Genomic DNA, 21,218 nt, shown 5'->3' on the forward strand with positions numbered 1-21,218 from the left:
TCTGCACATCTTGACTATGAACAGCAGCAGGAATCCTTGTCTGCATCCCTATGTGCTTTCAGCTGGAGGGGAACTTTTTCATCCAATGTCATTTTAATGTCTCAGTAATGTTACTACACTAACCTAAAATATATAAATAGCTATTAAACTTTGAGATGTAGTCACAAATAGCTGAACATGGAAAATACAACTGAGAACACAATTATGTCCTTGCATATTACTTAAGAAATGGTATAATTTTTTTAATATCTATTTTAAACTATTTTGGTTTACATCTGACAATTAAGTATAGCGGTATAGCTGTAGGACAGCACTCAGAGCCAAATAAAAATTTATCAGTTATGAACATTTCTTTTTCTGAAATATCTCATTCAAAATAATCTCCTAGATAAAGGCAATCAAGTTCCAGACAGCAGGACAATATTCCTTTTCTTTCCACAACCTTTTGTCACAGCATACAGCATTTTGCTATGTGGCTTAGGCATAAGACTTCTGAGGGTTCTGAAGCCATTAAAGAGCTTCACTCCTGGGAACCATAGAAGGCTAAGAATATCACACCACAGGCCTGAGGAAGCTCACTAGCTGACTGTCCATTTTGGCTACAAATCAGCAAACATGCATTTGTTTAATTAAGGAACAAAGAAATAAGATTTTATTCCAGATGGCTTGGCAAGAAAGCAGTCCGTAAAAATCATGATTTCCTACTTTCTGAAACTTCTCTTCTTACATGCATTAAAGAAAGGAAAACCTTTTCCTTCCTTCAGAACAATTACTAATCTCATAGGGAGGGCTGTTTTGTGTGGAGTCAGGAAAAAGAAGTGAGGGGGGAAAAAAAAGGAAAGAGGGAATCCAAGAACTGAGTAGAAATTTACTCAGTTAAGTGGGAATTCTCAACAGCACAAAAACATCTTTGTATACTCATCAGCTTGCCTTAAATCTTCCCTTATATCAAAAATAATCCAGATACAGTCTTTATCAATATTATTATACATCTGTAATAGAAACCTCTAAGTTTTAATTCCACTTTTGCTTAAACTGAAACTTTTCTCTTTAAATCATGCATCGTCTTTTCCAGTTAAGTTCTCCATGCAAGTAGTTTAAAAATACATTCAGGCTTCCTTTGAGGTTTTAATTGGAATATTGTCAGAAAATTTTGATATCAGCTGCATGATCAGCTCAAGCATAGTGAAAAATATTTCTAGATCGACTTTGGGAAGACAGCATATCTTGTGGTACCAAATTAGACTTTTTGCAAAAACACACATAAAAAATATTTTGGAAAATAAAATGAGAAACTGTTTAGAGAACTTCTAATGCTTTTTAATCCTGCTGCCTATTAAATTAGTTTGTAATTAAAAATCCAGAAGATCTGACACTTGAGAATCCTTTAAAAGTCACATATTTTCTAAGAAAAGCAGATGTAGTAGGCCAGTATTGAGGGAGCTGGAAGGAGTGTTCTCCTTCCAGAGACCTAAAAATACCGCCAATAGTGATAACAGCAGGAGGAGAGGATCCCAGATATCTTCCAAACGGAGCCACTGCTTGTTTACACAGAGCCAAAATGCAGGTAACTATGCCCAACTGCACAGAAGCTAATTTTTGGAAGTCCTTTTAAATGGCGATATACTGCACTCTCCACAGCCTAAGGATCTGAGTGGACTTTTTAACTCAAACACACAGAGATTCAAAACAATTCTATAGTTATATCTAAAATAATAAGTGCCTCTGTAACAAACACAAAGTAACAAACACCAAATAAAGACTAGAGTAGCTATGCAGTTAGGCCATCTTGCTAACTTGTGTTCACTGGCCGTCCATCCTGGAGTCTGGCTAGTTTTGTCCACAGACACTTGCCTCCCACTTTTCAAGTCTGCAGGTTTGATTAGCTTCAGTGCTCCCAAGCATCCATGCTGATTTTTATTCTAGAAGTATGCATGTAACATAGCAACAACGTCCATACCCTTAATATAGGCATAGACCAGCAAGAATTTCTTTTGAAATTTCTTTTCTCAAAAGGACTTACCGCTGGTGACACTTCTGTGCATTTCTGGGACGGCTGTAATTCTTCACTGCCCTAGGTGAGCCAGAGTGGACATCTGCAATCCCCGATTCTGTGGTGAAAAACAGTAATATGAAAAGGGTAAGAACAATGATGAGTAGACATTGTTGTTAAAATATTAGCCTATTAAGACATTGGTAACACTTCATTGGCATACCACAATGAGCAGATTTCCTTATGAAAATATTATAATGCAAAAGGTTGTGGCAAAACCTAATTTCAAATACATTTTATACACTGAATATATTTAAGTATAAGCTAGGTTTCTTCAAAATGCTTATAATTTACCACCATTAGAAAAAAGTAGAAGAAACTATTGATACCAGAACAAAGATAATACACAAAGTATGAGTTAAATTTTAAGGAAGGCAAAATAAGACAGATGGGATAAGTCCATCTCAAATAATCAAAATCTTTGCAATTAATCAGTAATGAAAATACAAGGCAAGAACCATGCAAACAAATATGTATTTCTTTTGCAATTTTCTTCTTGTATGCCAGTTGACAATATTTCAAGTCACCTTCTTCAGTAACTAACATGTTAGTTAGTTATCTTGAACACAGGATTCACAAAAAGAAAATATGTAAAATAAACAGTGATTTTATTTAGCATTAAAAGACTTCAGGTTCTGTTATAAACATGCTTTAACCAAAATCAGATTTTTAAAGGAAATTAAAAGATTAGCATCTAAAAATCTTAAACTAATATACTTTTGGGTTGGTGGTTTGTTTGTTTGGGGTTTTTTTTTGTTCTTTTTTTTTTTTTTAATATTAAAATTCTACTGTCCTGGATTGGCCAAAGTCTTTTTATCCAGATTAATAATTTAACTCCCCTAAGCAAGTGATAGTAGCCATGCAAAAACTCAGTTGCAAGTTTTTGTGAACCTGAAGGATTAAAACAAAAGCATTTGGTTATTCAAGTGTAGGACTAACAAACTACGCATTTCCTGCTGAACATTTAGATACAGAAAGTAAAAAGAGCAGCAAGCTTTAAATAAAATAAAAAAAAAAGAGGGAAAACTAGCAGATAATAAGCAACACTTCAGTAGGAAACATCCTAGTTAAATCTACAGAAAAGCTTCTTAAAAAGCTGTTAACATGTGATTCAGGATTTCTGTATAGATTTGTTTCCTAAAGGAACACATAAACATATCCAATTATTACTGAGGAAGAAGAGTTGTCACCTAGACAGTGGTCTACTGAGATCTGCAGATTTACCGTTTGAAGTGCTTGTGATTGCTAAAGTAGTAATTCATAAAGTCTCTGAAACTAACCTCGCAGGGAAGTACCATGAATGCCAAGAAAAAATTTATCTGAAGAAGCATGAAATCCAGAGTCCTGAAAATAAAGCATCAGCAGATTACATCAATGGAGAAACTCAGATATTTTTTCACAGCTTGCCTCAAAAGAAATGACTGGGAACCTGGAAATAAAGGCCTGATTTAAAATTTAAACCAACAAGTCTAATGATTCAAATGGAACCCAGCAAAGCTTAATTTTATTTACCTTACCTTGTCCATCTGTAAAATGAATAAAACATCATCATTTCGGAAGGACAACACCTTAATTAACCGGGTCACTGTTTGAGATTATTTTTACCAGTGACACAGTCTATAAAAACATAACAAAATCTTTTATTGAGCCTTTTATAACCATTTTCAAGGTTATTAAATATAGTGAGCTTCCTCACATGATCCAGGAGACCTCATACAACTGATATTTTAGCAAGTAAAAACCCCCCAAACCCCAAACTTGTAAAACAATCCTACTGATCAAATAGCACGACAAGTGTCCAGTCATTAGTTTAAACAGCTTCCAGCCCTAATCCATTTTTAAGCCCTTCTCCAAATATCAGCAAAGAGTGCACAATCATTTTTTTACAAGGTCCTTAAGTACCTGACTCTGACAGTTGTGACTGGTGAAAAAGCTTGGGTTAGTGCCACTGCATGTGCTCAAAAAATCCGTGTCAACTGTCTGAAGATTAATTTTTTTCCTGTAAGAAGTCTGCTGACATTTAGTTGAAGGGAAATAACATTCCGGTATATTTTTCAGTCGCTTTACTGGTGAACAAAGAAGATCATTTTGAACATTTCCTAGTCTTTTAACTCTGGGAATTGCAGATAAAGTTCGAACAGGTGAGTTAACAAGAGCATTTACAGTTTCAGACATGTGTATTCCTTCGTACTTCCTTAAATTTGAAGCTCTCTGAAACCCAGGAAATTTTGGAACGGCCTCACTACATAATTGCTCATAGATCCTGTCAAATTCTCTATCACATAGTGTACCAGATCTCACAGAATCACTTAGATTACTCTTCACTAATCTTCCTTTCTCTTCAAGGTTCTGTGAATTTGAAAGAGGTCTTGTCAATGCTAAAGGCTTTTGGATTTCTTTATAACACAGTTTGTAGTAGAGTTGTTCAAATGCATCTTCATATTTCTGGGGTATCTTTGAAGGACTCTGCTTCATAGACAACGAGGAAAATGAGCGTTTGCACTGGAAAGAGATTCGTCCTTCAGAAATTATTTTTTCAGGGTTTATGAGCAAAGTATTTGATGTTCTTGCAAGAGAACAGTTTGTGACAGGTGTAAAAGTGTTACTATTGCCATATGAACTGCAAGTAGGTAAACACAACTCCGAGGTATCACCACAAGGAAAGTCAATTTTTTGAGTTTTACTCTCTTTTACTAGATGAAGTGCTGTTGACCCTGAACTGGCAGCAGATGTTATAAAAGGGTATCTCGAGGAACATTTGTAAGCCAATTCTTCACTTTCTTTGCATTTAGAATTTTTCAGTGAGACAGTACTCTGTAACTCATCTTCCACTAGAAATGTCTCTCCCATTCTAGCCATAACATTAGGAAAAGTCTTGTTGGAGACTTGTTGGCCTTTTCCAGAGACCGAATGATATTCTGAACTTGAGTCAGAGTAGTCCATTTCGATTTCATTTGTATCAATGTAAGAATAAGGTACAAGACCAGATAAATTATTAATGGAACACTTGTCATCACAAAGCTCTCTGTTCTCATTTCTGAAAGTTTGATTCTGGATGTCTTCACTTCTGCTGCTGCATATGCTGGGTAGTGCTTTCTTCAGTTTAAAAGGTCTGAACCCTCTTATTTTGTCTACAGTGACATTGAGCTTTGGTCTTCCAGAATGCCGTCTTTTGTGCCTTAAGCATCCAAACACGTATTTTAACTCTTTTCTCTGAGACTGCTTTTTCATCAGCCTTGTAAGTATCTCTACCATGGCTGGATACAAGTCTGCAAGAGTTACATTGCCCCAGGAGCACTCCTCATCTGCAGACTGGTATTCTTCCAAGATACTATCATAGCAAGTTTTATTCAGTTCTGGAGAAGGTTGATGTCTGGGTATGGTTATTGTATTTGGTGAAATGGGAACACCAGGAAGTTGTAACTGTAGAGGTCTGGATGAAGAACATTTATTTGACAACTCTACTTTCCCTCTGCAAACACCAGCTTGGTTGCCTATTAAAAAAATAAACAAAAAAAAAAAACCAAATGAATCACAAAACAAAACTAGAAGAAGAAAAAAAACCCTGAACCTATTAGGGCACTTCCAATAATGTATTACATGACTTAGAAACAATGGTATGCAGCACAGACAGTTGTAATGTAATACCATATTTCATTAAGCTTTTTTGTGAGGCTAAACAGATTATTAACATAATCCATTAGGAAAAAATTAAAAGGTTTGCCCTAACTATATTGAACAGACTATAGAAGATAGAAATGAAATGTGTTGGGAAAAAAAAACTACTTTAAAATAGCTTAATACATAGATATAAAATATTTTCATTGCAGAGGCAGACTGCTTTGCTTTTTGTCATTTCTGACTAGGAGGAATGGCCTTATTCTACAGGTTTTTATTTACTCTATTTCCATATTACTTGAAACCATTGTACTTGGCTAGTACCAGTACAGCTTTTCTTGCCATACAGCACAATTAAGCAAATAATTTTTATAGCTGTTAGGCTTGAAAAATTCTATCAAAATAAAAATCTATCAAAATTCTATCTTAGGTTTGCATCAAGTCTGGAGAGCTGCTGAAGAAAGTAAGTTTACTAGCAAAGTACTGCTTACCAGCAGACCCAAAGCCATTCATTACATTCTTTGAATTTAAAATAAGAAGAACCAAAAAAATTGTTTTCATTTAGTTAAGCTTAAAGCTGGTGAATTTTGTAAATATGCATTTTTTTTCCTGAGGCTATTTAAGAAAGGCTGGTTTTATATATAGAAGTTATTTATTTTCTATTTTTCAAATACATTTTGCCATAAGCAAAATCATGTCTAACTTTTCTTCAAGAATCCAGCCTGTTGAGCTTTTCTGTTGGATAAATAGTGCCTCTGTGTTTTCAATAAATTAAATATTTATTTCTAACAAATTTTAATAAAAACACATTTTGTAACTAACTTATTTGACCAATACCCAAAAGATTTAATTGTACCAATGAGTTCTTGCACTGGCAAAGCTAAAGGAAGACCTTCCGATGAACCTTGAGGTGCTATCTGAAAAACAAACAGGAAAAAAAAAAAGATATAATCTAATATCCTGAATTTTTTGCACATTAAAGGCAACATCAAAACCTTATTTGCAACTCTTCTTACTCTCTCTCCTTAATATATTGGGTCCTTACTATACTAGGTCCTGTAGAGAGTTATGGTCCTGTAGAGAGTTATGGGCTTCGTAAATTTCAGACAAGGAGGAAAAAGTCTAGTTTAAGGCTTCAGTAAGAATTTTTAAGAGTTACCAGTTTAACCGTGGAAAGCTATTTGTCATCTTTGCCACTTCTACATTATGTATCATATTTTAATTCCTTTCCCAAATGTGAGAATTTATACATGGATATATATACCTGGATAATCTATACATTACGGGCAACTCCAGTATGAAACAGAAGCTGTACCATGTAACATAACCCTTCACCCCCAGTCCCCCTCACCCCCAAAACCAATATAAATTCATTTTTTCCCTACAAACCTCAAATTTAGGCTTTTCAGAAAACTCACTGAAGTGACGATCAGCTTGCACATCAGGGTTCAAAGAACAAAGTATAAAGTAAATTAAAAAAAAAGTTTGCATATTGTCTACTCTGTTTCTTACAAATCATTGCTGTTAGAGACCTGAAATACTGTGATACATAGACAGCAAGCAGGAGAGGAACAATGATAGAACAGCAGAGAATTTATATTAGAATTCATTGCGCTGCACAGTTAGACTTCCTATTTTATTCTAATTAGCTAATAACTTAAAACAGGAGAAATACGTTACCGTAATCCATTTGGGAATTTTTCTAGCATTATCTTGTACTATCACATCCACTTGAACTTTTACTTTCTCTTGAATTTTCCCATCATCTACATGTGGATTCTTAGAGGGAAAAAAAAAAAAAAAAAAAAAAAAAAGAGAACTAATTAAAACACATAGAAGTTACTGACACTGACAAACCCAAACATATTAGACTTGTTTCAAACTAGTATCATTTAGGTGAGGATACTGAACCAGCATTAACTTACTTTTAATGTAAAAAAAAAAAAATCCTGAAAAGGAACTGTATGCTAAGACATATAAAAAGAGATAACTAGCTAGTTTATGGATGCAGGGAAAGCAAACACACTGCTTCAGAAGAGCCACTGATAAAAAAAAAAGGAGAAAACAAAAAAAGAAAAAAACGTCCTAGTGTTAGGTTACAAAGCACTGGTAATTACAGCTGCAAATCTTTACGTGTATTATTAGCATCCCATGAATTCATATACAAATTAACGTCTACTTTGTAATGCACCTCTCTAAAATCTAAAAGCATTTGATGATAAATGGCAAATGTTTTTCATCAATGAAACTCTCACTTTCCTAAGTGGTTTGTATTAGCTGTTGTCAGAGACATGACAATGCCTAGCACTATGCTAAACAAGGAAAATAAATTAGATTTTTGGTAATTGTATTTGAACAAGCAGAACACTGTATTAGAATGGATGCACGCACAAAGTGTGTGTTATACTTTTCTTCATCAATGTAACTACTCTGGGTAGTCCTGATACCCATAGTCTAGTTTGGGAAACAACAGCAGAAGATTCCAGTCTGCTTTTGTTAATGGTAGTCATTATTTGAGATTTACCTTTTTTTTTTTTTTTAAACAAAACAAAACACAACACCACATTACCTGTTTATGCTAGACTCTGAGGTAAGCGATCATATTTTTTTAAGTGTTTTCACTTTGTGATTCATCTGGGTATTCTTTTTCCATACCTGTAATAGACTTTCTTAGGGTTGCCTGTTCTGTGCAATATATTGTACGGCTTTCTCTGGTATACTAATAATACCAAGATATAATATTACTTCATGCTGGTCTTCACAACATTATTTATTGAATATCTCATTTACTATACTTACTAAAAATGTACATTAGGATGCAGACTACAAAGAGTCTTCTGTTGACAGTGCATCAACTCAGACACATGTAAACTCTTCAAATAGTTCAATGACTTCTACTGAACACAAAATTATTCCATTCAATTAGACACCAGAAATTTTTACCTGGAAGTGAATGTCTTCAAATTTTCTTCTTACTGCAACTATACTGGCATCACTTTCTTCATCTATAATTTGAAGATAAATACTAAATAAAATCCAGTTAAACTCAAACCCAAAATGGAGATGTTTTTAAACACACGCTGTATAACTTATAGACTAAACTGGCTTAATTTTAGAAAACAGTTTTCTACACTAAAACTTTTAATCTGTATTACATTTTCATTTCAACGACAACTGAAAAGCATGTTTTTTAGGCTCATAATTGACTTGAGGGGAACAGAGGACAGTGAAGATACCTTGTTTGTAACCAGTTCAAGATTTATGTTAACCATTTCAGAGAGTAAAATATTTTCAATAGCACTGCTCTGCAAAGTTCAGTATTCATTATCTATCATTCCCACTGCATTCCTAAATATCCAAACAAAGATAGTAAGAACCTTCTACCAGACTTCAGTTTCATATTGTCAAGACTGCCTTAGAACTGCCTAGGTGAGAAATAAGACAGACTTGAGAATATTAAAAAACAAGTCCAAATCTTCCAACTCAATTTTTAGGTACTCTGTGGGTATTTTTGTGAACGAAATGCAACGAAACATTATTTCATAGAATCATAGAATGGTTTAGGTTGGAAAGGACCTTGAAGATCATCGAGTTCCAACCCCCCTGCCATAGGCAGGGACACCTCCCACTAGACCAGGTTGCCCAAGGACACATCCAGCCTGGCCTTGAACACCTCCAGGGATGGGGCCTCAACAACCTCTCTGGGCGACCTATTCCAGTGCCTCACCACCCTCAAAGTGAAAAACTTCTTCCTAATGTTCAATCTGAACCTGCCCTCTTCCAGTTTAAGGCCAATCCCCCTCGTCCTATCGCTACATGCCCTTGTAAAAAGTCCTTCCCTAGCTCTCCTGTAGGCCCCCTTTAGGTACTGGAAGGCTGCAACAAGATCTCCCCGGAGCCTTCTCTTCTCCAGGCTGAACAGCCCCAACTCTTTCAGCCTGTCATCATAGGAGAGGTGCTCTAGCCCTTGGATCATCCTCATGGCTCTCCTCTGGACATGCTCCAGCAGGTCCATGTCCTTACATTGGGGAGTCCAGAGCTGGATGCAGTACTCCAGGTGGGGTCTCACAAGAGTGGAGTAGAGGGGCAGAATCACATCCCTTCTCCTGCTGGCCACACTTCTGATGCAGCCCAGGATACGGTTGGCCTTCTGGGCTGCAATCACATGTTGCTGGCTCATGTTGAGCTTCTCATCAATCAGCACCACCCGGTCCTTCTCCTCAGGGCTGCTCTCCAGCCATTCCCCACCGAGCCTGTATATGTGCTTGGGATTGCCCCAACCCAGATGTAGGACCTTGCACTTGGCCTTGTTGAACTGCATGAGGTTGGTTTGGGCCCACCTCTCCAGCCTGTCCACGTCCCTCTGGATGGCATCCCTTCCTTCCAGCGTGTCTACCTCCCCAAACAGCTTGGTATCATCGGCAAACTTGCTGAGGGTACACTCGACCCCACTGTCCATGTCACCGACAAATATGTTGAACAGTACATATCCCAGTAACGACCCCTGAGGAACACCACTCGTCACTGGTCTCCACTTGGACATTGAGCTGTTGACCGCAACTCTTTGAGTGCGACTGTCCAGCCAGTTCTTTATCCACCAAGTGGTCCATTTGTTGAATCCATGTCTCCAATTTAGAGACCAGGATATCATGTGGGACAGCGTCAAACGCTTTGCACAAATCCAAGTAGATGACATCAGTTGGTCTTCCCTTGTCCACTGCCACTGTAACCCCTTCGTAGAAGGCCACCAAATTTGTCAGGCATGACTTGCCCTTGGTGAAGCCATGCTGGCTGTCACCAATCACCTCCTTGTTTTCTACATGCCTCAGCAGAGTTTCCAGGAGGATCTGCTCCATGATCGTGCCAGGCACAGAGGTGAGACTGACTGGCCTGTAGTTCCCTGGGTCTTCTTTGTTTCCCTTTTTGAAAACAGGGGTTATGTTTCCCCTTTTCCAGTCAGCAGGAACCTTGCCAGACCGCCATGACTTCTCAAATATGATGGCTAGTGGCTTAGCGACCTCATCTGCTAGCTCCGTCAGGACCCGTGGATGTATCTCACCAGGTCCTATGGACTTGTGCACCTTCAGATTCCTCAGGTGGTCTCACACTTGATCTTCACCTACAGTGAGCGGTTCTCCATTTTCCCAATCCTCATCTTTGCATTCTGCGTCACGTGTAGTGTGGCTGCAGTCCTTGCCAGTGAAGACTGAAGCAAAAAAGTAATTGAGTACCTCAGCTCTGTCTCTGTCCCAGGTAACAAGTTCTTGTGTTTCCTTCCGGAGAGGGCCCACAGTTTCCCTAGTCTTTCTTTCCTTGCTAACATACTTAAAGAAAGATTTTTTTGTTTGTCTTAATGTCCCTGGCCAGATTTAATTCTAGCTGGCCTTTAGCTTCTCTAACTCGATCCCTGGCTGCTTGAACTATTCCTCTGTATACCTCCCAGGCTACCCACCCCTGTTTCCACTCCCTATAGATCTCCTTTTTCCTTTTGGTCATGTCCAGGAGCTCCTTGTTCATCCATGCAGGCCTCCTGGCTTTTCTGCCTGCCTTCCTCTTTGTAGAGATGCATTACTCCTGAGCTTGGAGGAGGTGGTCCTTGAATATTAACCAACTTTCTTGGACCCCCTCTTCCCTCCAGCGCTTCATTCCATGGCACCACACCAAGCAGATTCTTCAAGAGGCCAAAGTCAGCTCTCCTAAAGTCCAGGGTGGTCAGCCTGCTGTGCACCTTCCTCGCTGCTTCGAGGATCTCAAACTCGACCATTTCATGGTCACTACAGCCCAGGCTACCCTTCAGTATGACACTTATTTTGCTAGATGTAGCCAGACCTTCCAATTCATCATTAGCTAAAGCCTCAGTCTTTCATGATCATAAAACATGACTGCATGTAAACCCTGATTTCTGAATTTCCCTGACTGTTGTATCTTTGCCCTACAATTGTGTTCACTGCAGGGAGGAAAAGTGGAGAGGAGAATAACCCTGAAAAGGAAAACAATGAGTGAAAAAACATCCTGGTTACAACACCTACCACATCACTGCCTCTTCATACTATCCTTAAATTACTAAAAACAGACTGAAAATCTTTTCCAGCTAATCCCATCTTCCTTTTTGGTTCCCTGTCACTGCAACCATCACCTAAAGCTCTATGGACAGCTGGTGCCATAGAGCTAGGATAAAAACACACAAAAGAAACACTAGCTTTGTGGGAGACAACACAATTTCACATCTTCCAGTGAAAATGTTGAGTAATCAGAGGGCTGTCTTTGGCAGTCTACCTGACCCCAGTAGAATTCTTTTATTGGAACTGAAACCCATACCTGTCAGAATATCAAAGTTTCTTCCCACATGACTAATGGAAAACAAAGCTGTGGTCATTTTATCCACAGGAAATCAGTTACTAAGCATCAATAGGGGAGGAAGCAGTAAGAATGTTAATGTTTTAATCTGACCCTTCAGTTTCTGTTGTAACAGCTGATACTCTCTTTCTGCCATACAGTATTCTTCCTCTGGTATAATCGGGCACAAAATTGGCAGACTGCTCCCTAAACAGTCACTGAGACGAGCAGACTAGACTACAAAAATGGGAGGTTCTTGAGATAAAGGTAACAACTCCAGTGTCCAGGAACGATTGACTCCATCATGCCAATTACAAATGATTAGAAAATAGCTTGAATCATATAATGAATTGACCTGTATAAAAGTTGAATACTCTTCTAGGTGTCAAACCTCACAAAAGCGTAAATGTAGTATGATTGACAATACATTGAAGACATACTTCGAATCACTGGAACATTAATTATTAGCAGAGGACCATGGCACAGCACAGAAAAAAGTGAAGTATCTTCTCCAGGAAACCTTAACATGTTTTTAAGGCCCAAAAGGGAAATTCAGAAACACCTTTGTTCCTCAAGTGCAGAAGAGAGGAAAAATGAAAACTCACACCTTCCTTTCTGGAAAATTTGACGTATAATATAGGAAGTTATTTCACTGGAGATGTACTCAATACACTATCATTACCTAAAAAGATATATCTTATTTAAAAGATGAACATGTTAGTAAGAGGATAACCGTAAATTTTAAGTTTTGACTGTGATGTGATCTTGCAAACTTAAAGACACTTAGATATACAATTCAGATTGAACTTTCCCCTTTCTCTCCAAATAAAGTAATTTTTCTGTGATACTATCCTAATAGACACAAGAAATTGTTCAGATCATACTACTTCCTGTGAAACCAAAGGAGTGAGACCTAATAGTTTTCCCTATTAACAGCAGACCAATACTTGCAGGTACAAGTGAGAACTGTTTCACTTTATTTGTACTTGCTGTTGATAGGCTTTGCATACTTTTAGGACAAAAATACCATCTAATACTGTGAAGAAACACTGCCTTCACTGAGAAGCGTGAAGCATTCTGTACGAATACTGAAAATGGAAAAAACCTGCCAAAACTAAAGTTTTAGCTAAAGCAGCTAAAGATAGAATTTCTCCTTAACAGTTAGCATACCCTATTGCTAACATTTTAGAATCATAGAATCATAGAATCAGTGAGGTTGGAAGGGACCTTTAAGATCATCAAGTCCAACCATTAACCTACCCTGATAAAAACACCACCACTCCTAAACCATGTCCCTAAGCACCTCATCTACCCTTTTCTTAAACACCTCCAGGGATGGTGAATCCACCACCTCTCTGGGCAGCTTATTCCAATGTTTAATAACCCTTTCAGTGAAAAAATGCTTCCTAATATCCAATCTAAACCTGCCCTGACATAACTTGAACCCATTTCCTCTTGTCCTATCACTTGTCACCAGGGAGAAGAGGTCAGCTCCCATCTCTCTAAAACCTCCTTTCAGGTAGTTGTAGAGGGTGATAAGGTCTCCCCTCAGCCTCCTCTTCTCCAGGCTAAACAACCCCAGATCCCTCAGTCGTTCCTCATAAGGTTTGTCCTCCAGACCCTTCACCAGCTTTGTAGCCCTTCTCTGGACACGCTCCAACACCTCAATGTCCTTCTTGTAGTGAGGGGCCCAAAACTGAACACAGTACTCGAGGTGAGGCCTCACCAGTGCCGAGTACAGGGGGATGATTGCTTCCCTAGTCCGGCTCACCACACTATTCCTGATGCAGGCCAGGATGGTGTTGGCCTTCTTGGCTGCCTGGGCACGCTGCTGGCTCATACTCAGCCGGCTGTCCACCAACACCCCCAGGTCCTTTTCTGCCAGGCAGCTTTCGAGCCACTCTGCCCCCAGTCTGTAGCGCTGCATGGGGTTGTTGTGACCCAAGTGCAGGACCCGACACTTGGCCTTGTTGAACCTCATACCATTGGCCTCAGCCCATCTGTCCAGCCTGTCCAGATCCCTCTGCAGAGCCAATCTACCCTCAAGCAGATCAACACGCCCCCCTAGTTTAGTGTCGTCTGCGAACTTACTGAGGGTGCATTCGATCCCCTCATCCAGATCGTTGATAAAGATATTAAAGAGAACTGGCCCCAGCACCGATCCCTGGGGGACACCACTCGTGACTGGACACCAACTGGATTTAACTCCATTTACCACCACTCTCTGGGTACGGCCATCCAGCCAGTTTTTTACCCAACGAAGAGTATACCTGTCCAGGCCATGAGCAGCCAGTTTCTCCAGGAGAATGCTATGGGAAACGGTGTCAAAAGCCTTGCAAAAATCCAGGTAGATACCATCCACAGCTTTTCCCTCGTCCACTAAGTGGGTCACCTTGTCATAGAAGGAGATCAGGTTTGACAGGCATGACCTGCCCTTCACAAAGCCATGCTGACTGGGCCTGATCACCCTGTTCTCTTGCATGTGCCATGTGATGGCACTGAGGATGATCTGCTCCATGACCTTCCCAGGCACCGATGTCAGACTGACTGGCCTGTAGCTCCCTGGATCCTCCTTCCGGCCCTTCTTATGGATGGGTGTCACATTTGCCAACCTCCAGTCAGCTGGGACCTCCCCGGTTATCCAGGACTGTTCATAAGTGATGCAGAGTGGCCTGGTGAGCACTTCCGCCAGCTCCTTCAGTACCCTTGGATGGATCCCATCCGGCCCCATAGATTTGTGCACCTCCAGGTGCTGAAGCAGGTCCCTCACCATTTCCCTTTGGATTACAGGGGCTTCATTCTGCTCCCCATCCCTGTATTCTAGCTCAGGGGTCAGGGAACTCAAGGAACAACTGGTCCTACTGCTGAAGACTGAGGCAAAGACGGCATTAAGTACCTCAGCCTTTTCCTCATCCTTGGTTACTACGTTACTGGCCCCATCTACTAGAGGACAGATATTATCCTTCGTCCTCTTTTTATCGCTAATATATTTATAGAAACTTTTTTTGTTGTCCTTGACAACAGAAGCCAGGTTTAGCTCTAGCTGAGCTTTGGCCCTTCTGATTTTTTCCCTACATCGCTTTACTACCTCTTTGTAATCCTCCTGAGCGGCCTGCCCTTCCTTCCAAAGGCCGTATATCCTCTTTTTTTCCTTAAGCTGCAACACTAGCTCCCTGCTTAGCCAGGCCGGTCTTTTTCCCCGACGGCTTGTCTTCCGGCACACGGGGACAGCCTGCTCCTGCGCCTTTAGGACTTCCGTCTTGAAAGACATCCGGGCTTCCTGGGCTCCTTTGCCCTGGAGGACTGCCTCCCAGGGGACTTTGTCAACCAGGCTCCTGAAGAGCCCAAAGTCCGCTTTCCGGAAGTCCAAGGTGGCAGTTCTGCTGACCCCCTTCCTTGCTTCTCCCAGAACTGAGAACTCTATCATTTCATGGTCACTGTTGCCAAGACGGCCTCTGACCATCACATCCCCCGCAAGACCTTCCCTGTTTACAAACAACAGATCCAGCAGGGCACCTTCCCTAGTTGGCTCTTTCACTAGTTGTGTTAAGAAGTTATCCCCAGTACCTTCCAGGAACTTTCTAGACTGTTCCCTCCCTGCTGTATTGTATTCCCAGCAGATGTCCGGCAAATTGAAGTCTCCCGCGAGGACTAGAGCTCGCGATCTTGAGACTTCTCCCAGCCGTTTATAGAATATTTCATCTGCCTCCTCATCCTGGTTGGGCGGTCTATAACAGACTCCTACTACAATATCTGCCTTGTTAGCCCTCCCCCTGATCCTTACCCATAAACACTCAATCCCATTATCACCATCATTTAGTTCAAGACATTCATAACACTCCCTGACATACAGGGCCGCCACCCCCCCGCCTCTCCTCGCTTGCCTAGCCTTCCTGAAGAGGAAGCCATCCATGGCAGCACTATAGCTATGCGAGTCATCCCACCATGTTTCTGTGATGGCAACTACATTGTAATTACCCTGGTGTACAATGGCTTCCAGCTCCTCCTGTTTGTTGCCCATGCTACGTGCATTAGTGTATAAGCACTTCAGCTGGGCTATTGGTCCTTTCTCCTTTTTACTGGAGGGAGCTGAAGTTCTGCCATCCCCAGACATCTTCCCCAGACATTTTATATATTTAAAGAAAACAAACAAACAAACAACCCACCCCACCCCCCCAAAACACCTAGGTGAATTCAATTTTTAAGTGAAGAATCCAACCTCACATCTGTAAGAAGCTAATTTCTAGGTCTTACTATATTTGGAGGTAGCTGGGACTCACAAAGGCTACTATAAACACTCTTCTGTCTCTTCCTAGGACATTCACAAGAGAAGGGGGAGGACTAGATAATCATATTATTGCATGCTGCTTTGAAAATGCTAGAGTCTGAACCGCATCACTCATTTATCCCATGAGTGCAAAAGACAAAGGACACTTACAGAAGCTAAGCTACAGATGTCTCTGAAATTTGTTTCCTATATTTCATTGCGCTGGTTGAGAAAAAACAAAGTCACATTTTCTAAATTTGCAGAAATTATTTATTATATCTATTGAAATAGATATTTGAAATTATCCTCTCAAATGCCAGGAGGACAAATTTCCAATTGCTCTTCTCTATTTTTCCTCAGAGAAGTCATCATCTGCCTTGGAGATAGCTATGCACATGAAGCACCTAACTTATACCAGAGTATTTAAACACCAGCTAACCATGTTTTGCTGCACTATTTGTTTAATCATTAAATGCTGGTTACCACCTAGCCATAGTTTAATATATGCAAAATGATAAGTTCTTATACACACAAGAATCAAAAGATCTTGAGTAATACAAGTTTTAAATATTTTTAAAACACTCATTTGGATATTGTTATCACTAAGTAATACAATCAAATAATTATTAGGGAATACAAGGTCAAAACCACCCAAAACTTGGCAGACAGGTTACAAGACTGATGCTGAAACTGTTACAAACACTACTGAAGACATACTGCTGCAGCTGAATGCAATATCCGTGTTTACCAGACCACTAGAAATTACTGTACATGTTTTATTTATTAACAAAACTTCTATTGCCACTAATGCCAAGTTTTGATTTCACTGTTCCTTCCTTTATTAAGAAAAGGCAGTTGAACATATTCCACATTAACTTTCCAACGTATCAGGTACTTAGGACTGAGATTTTTAAAGAGGAACATGGATATTGATTTCACAGTACTACCACTACCTTGGTCTCTTGTTATTCCTATTCTCTGCTTTCTGAAAGGGTACAGAACACATTAAATTTATTTTTACTATATTAGAAAATGATGGGAAAGTTATTTGCAATCCTTTTCAAAAAGTTAAAAAAAGGTTGCTAAAAAGTAAATTAAAATACCCACCTATGTCAGATGTGTCCACATGAGAGTTCTCAGGAGATACCTTAAAAACACATGAAAAGAATTTTAAGACCTAGTAGCATAAGTTATATTAACTAGTCCATAGAATTTTCTGCTCTCGCTACTTGCTCAATTTTTGGGGGGATGAGGACAGTGGTAGTGAAACAAACCCAGTCATATTCCACAAACTATGTCCAAATGACACCATCTTTATTAACAAATCTGTACACAAATTTGTCTTGATTCACATCTAGTTACTCAATGGGGAAAACTATGTTCTTCCCAGCCCTTCTATATTCAGAGAAATAATTCAAGGAGAAGCTATTATGTAACAAGAGCAAAAAACAGTTGACAGATGAATTCTAATCACCAAATCTTTATTGGTGCGTACTGGGGATTTTCTGTGTTCCAATGTATAGGGGAAGTTTCTTAACTCCCTACTTCAAACAATTCTTAATTGCCTACTTCAAACAATCTATATATATTTCAAATACTTGCTTTTTCTCTATTTTGTAGAAGCCTTGATAGTTGCATAAAAAGCTCATTGATATACATAAGGAGCCTTTTCTAAATGTTTACAATCTACATCTAACATCACGTTCTTCTGAATTTAAAATGTCTAAATCTATTCTATCCAGTTCAATCACAAAATCAATGTATTGTGGGCTAAAGTGACATCAATAAAATAAGACAACCTTAACTACCATCTATGTAGAACAAATAATTACAAGTGACCACTGAGATGGCCTGTATCACTCTTCAAATGCTGAATATTTTCTCCTCAAAAAGATAAGGAGTCAAGAGAAGTTATTCTATACAACCAAAGATTTTACATATAATTAAAAATAGTTAGATACACATATTTCTTAACTGAAAAAACACGGGATGGTTTAAAGCCTATGTCCAACTGCTCTATCTCCCTTTAAATAAACTTAAAAGAAGAGTAGAATTCAGCTGAAATCCATGGCTGATACAACAACTGTTATTCAATACCCTAAATATCACAACAGGATGGATGGAGGATATAGGATATATAATTATATGAAATGTACTTGAAGCCTACCACACAAACAACATGAATAGGGACATAGTAAAAATAAAAATAAAAAAAAAATGCATGAAACCACCACCACAAAATATATTAGACCACCACACACAGAAGTCCCAAACTTGAATTCATTACCATCTCAAAGCACAGAACCTACAGGGGAGGAAACAATCAGGAGAATCACAGAATCACATTAGGACAGGGGTTAGAAGGGATGTCTGTAGATCATCTAGTCCAACCACCCTGCCACAGCAGGGTCACCTACAGCAGGCTGCACAGTACAGTGTCCAGGTGGGTTTTGAATGGCTCCAGAGTGTGAGACTCCACTACCTCTCTGAGCAGCCTCTTCCAGTGCTCTGCCACCCTCAAAATAAAGAAGTCCCTCCTCATGTTTAGATGGAGCTTCCTATGTTCAAGTTTGTGCCTGTTACCTCTTGTCCTATCACTGGGCACCACTGAAAAAAGACTCGTCCCATCTTGCTGGCACCCTTCCTTTTAAGTATTTATAAGCATTGATAAGATCCCCCCTCAGTCTTCTCCAGACTACAAAGACCCAAGTCCCTCAGCCTTTCCTCATAAGAAAGATGCTCCAGTCCCCTTATCTTCGTAGCCCTTTGCTGGTCCCTCTCCAGCAGTTGCCTGTCCTTCTTGAACCGGGGACCCCAGAACTGGACACAGTACTCCAAATGCGGCCTCACCAGAAGTATACTAGATGATCAACATTAATCAAAACATGAAGATTTTAATTTTACACAAACACATACCTGGTAAGTAAAGACAGATCTTTCCTAAAATAATGCATCTACATGTGGGGAACTACATGAGGGGAAATATAAAGCAATTGTTTGATAAGATACCTGAAGTTTGAAGAACTGCAGTGAGAGAAATGCAGTGAAATACTTCAAACCGTCAATTTTTTTTCAGAAGTACTTACTTAAGGAGGATAAAGTGATTCAGTTCACCAATGAGTAGGTCTTTAAAATCTAACTTTATAGCTATGGTACAGGACAACCTGCTCCTGATTAATTTCTTAGCTTTTGACTACACAAATAAGTTTTTCCAAAGAGGATTTATAAAAGTAGATGCAATGTGGTGCGCATACCTGATGTATTGTTGAATGTCCATCTTCAAAATCACTGGTCTGTTGCTTTGACATGTCTTAGCAAGTATGGGAGGAAAAAAATAATTCTATTTCAATTGGATAGGTCACAGAACAATGTTGTACCTGAACTCATTTATTCTTCATTTGTATATACTCTTACTTATTTTGAAAAATATTTAACACAAACATTTAACAGACGGAGACCATATGTAGGATTGAACCAATGAATAGACAAGTGACAGAACAACATTCTAGTCAAATATAGCAGACTAATTCTGATCAGAGATGTACATCTGCTATATTACACATTTTCTTCATAACTCATGAAGCACCACAAAAAATACAATTTGCCCCTTTATCAGGTGGTAACACGTGTAGAAAAGGAAGACAAATGCAAACTTTTTGTGCATTTTTCTTTGTGTATGTTGAAAAGGGTAAGAAAAAGACTAACTACTCCTGAAACCCGAGGGTAAAGCCCCAAACTTCTATCGAGTCTTTATAATGATTTTTGGCAAGGGGGCCTTCCAAAACAGCTATACCTGTCTCCTGCACAGATAGACCAACCCACAATCTTTGTAGTCCCCAACATTTATCTCATAAGAAGCAGAAGAAATATAGAGTGTAACAGCTGTCTAATTTAGCAGAGATCTCCCTTTTTACATTTGAATCTATATTTTGTTCTTCATTAGCTATAGCAACTCAGACTTAAAATAAAATCCAAAAAGCATTAGACTCACAGCAAAGTAACTATCTTCAAATAAAAGCGACTTCCACATATGCTTATTTCACAATCAGCCGCTAAGCCAGATATTGTTGCTATTAAAATTACTGACTGAAAACTGTTTTGATATAGCTGGAAAAAGTTACATTTCTAACCTTTGCCTTGTTAGATTTAAAAAAAGGTATCTGTAACAAGCTACAGTCACTCAAGTCTGTACACAGTGCATATGATTATGATTTGCATATAAAAATTATTGCCTAAATCTAGAGTTAATACTGCGTCAATTACAGAAATTTAATCTTTTCCAAAAAAGATCTCTATTTCCAAACACACAATTCTGCTGATTCTAAAGCTGTAGTGGTACTTCTTGTGACTGGATGTATGTGATAGACTTAAATTATAAAAATAATACATGTGCTTTAGCAGATAGGTTTACCATACTCAAGATTGTCATTAAACAAGTTTCTGTTTAGTGCAGAATTTGTTGTCCTTGCTTTTTTCTACATTTCTGTTTCCAGGTAAATTAATATCAAATATCACGAGCAATTTACTTTTTTTTTTTTTGGTTAAATGGTGAGAAAACTTCTCATACCTAACTCAGGCACATAGGTATTATTTACTCCTATAAACACTTCATACGCTTGGCATTATTAAATAATACATCTAAAGATTTCCAGTTTTGTAAAGGCTTAAAGCATATGGAAAGGAAACTACAGATGTCATCTATTCCTTCATCCATTTTAAAGCAGGAAAAACTATACCTAACTTACCTCTAGGAGAAGTCTAACCCATTCTTAAAAGCAACTCCATAATCTCTAAGAAAGGTATTTCAGGCCTTCCTTATGTTTTACTTTTGGAAAGCTTTTCTAATATTTATTTAGCTGGAAAAAGTCCTTGAAAAATATGAACATCACCTGGTAACAACTAAAACGAACATGCATTATTGACATTCCTGTCTTACCAAATCTG

General features: G+C 38.8%; 1 protein-coding gene across 1 annotated transcript in view; it reads right to left on the reverse strand.

Moving 5' to 3' along the window:
* HJURP (Holliday junction recognition protein) overlaps positions 1–21,218 on the reverse strand; it is a gene marked incomplete at its 5' end in the record, with an annotated part of 29,174 nt that overhangs the window by 735 nt on the left and 7,221 nt on the right. The window contains 6 exons of the mRNA XM_082487857.1: positions 2,024–2,111; positions 3,334–3,397; positions 3,956–5,547; positions 6,528–6,588; positions 7,352–7,450; positions 8,615–8,676. Coding sequence (XP_082343983.1) covers positions 2,024–2,111; positions 3,334–3,397; positions 3,956–5,547; positions 6,528–6,588; positions 7,352–7,450; positions 8,615–8,676 — 1,966 coding nt within the window. The remainder of the gene's footprint in view (positions 1–2,023; positions 2,112–3,333; positions 3,398–3,955; positions 5,548–6,527; positions 6,589–7,351; positions 7,451–8,614; positions 8,677–21,218) is intronic.

The sequence above is a fragment of the Vanellus vanellus genome, assembly GCF_965231255.1.
Source record: "Vanellus vanellus genome assembly, chromosome: 1".
Taxonomy (NCBI): Eukaryota; Metazoa; Chordata; class Aves; order Charadriiformes; family Charadriidae; genus Vanellus; species Vanellus vanellus.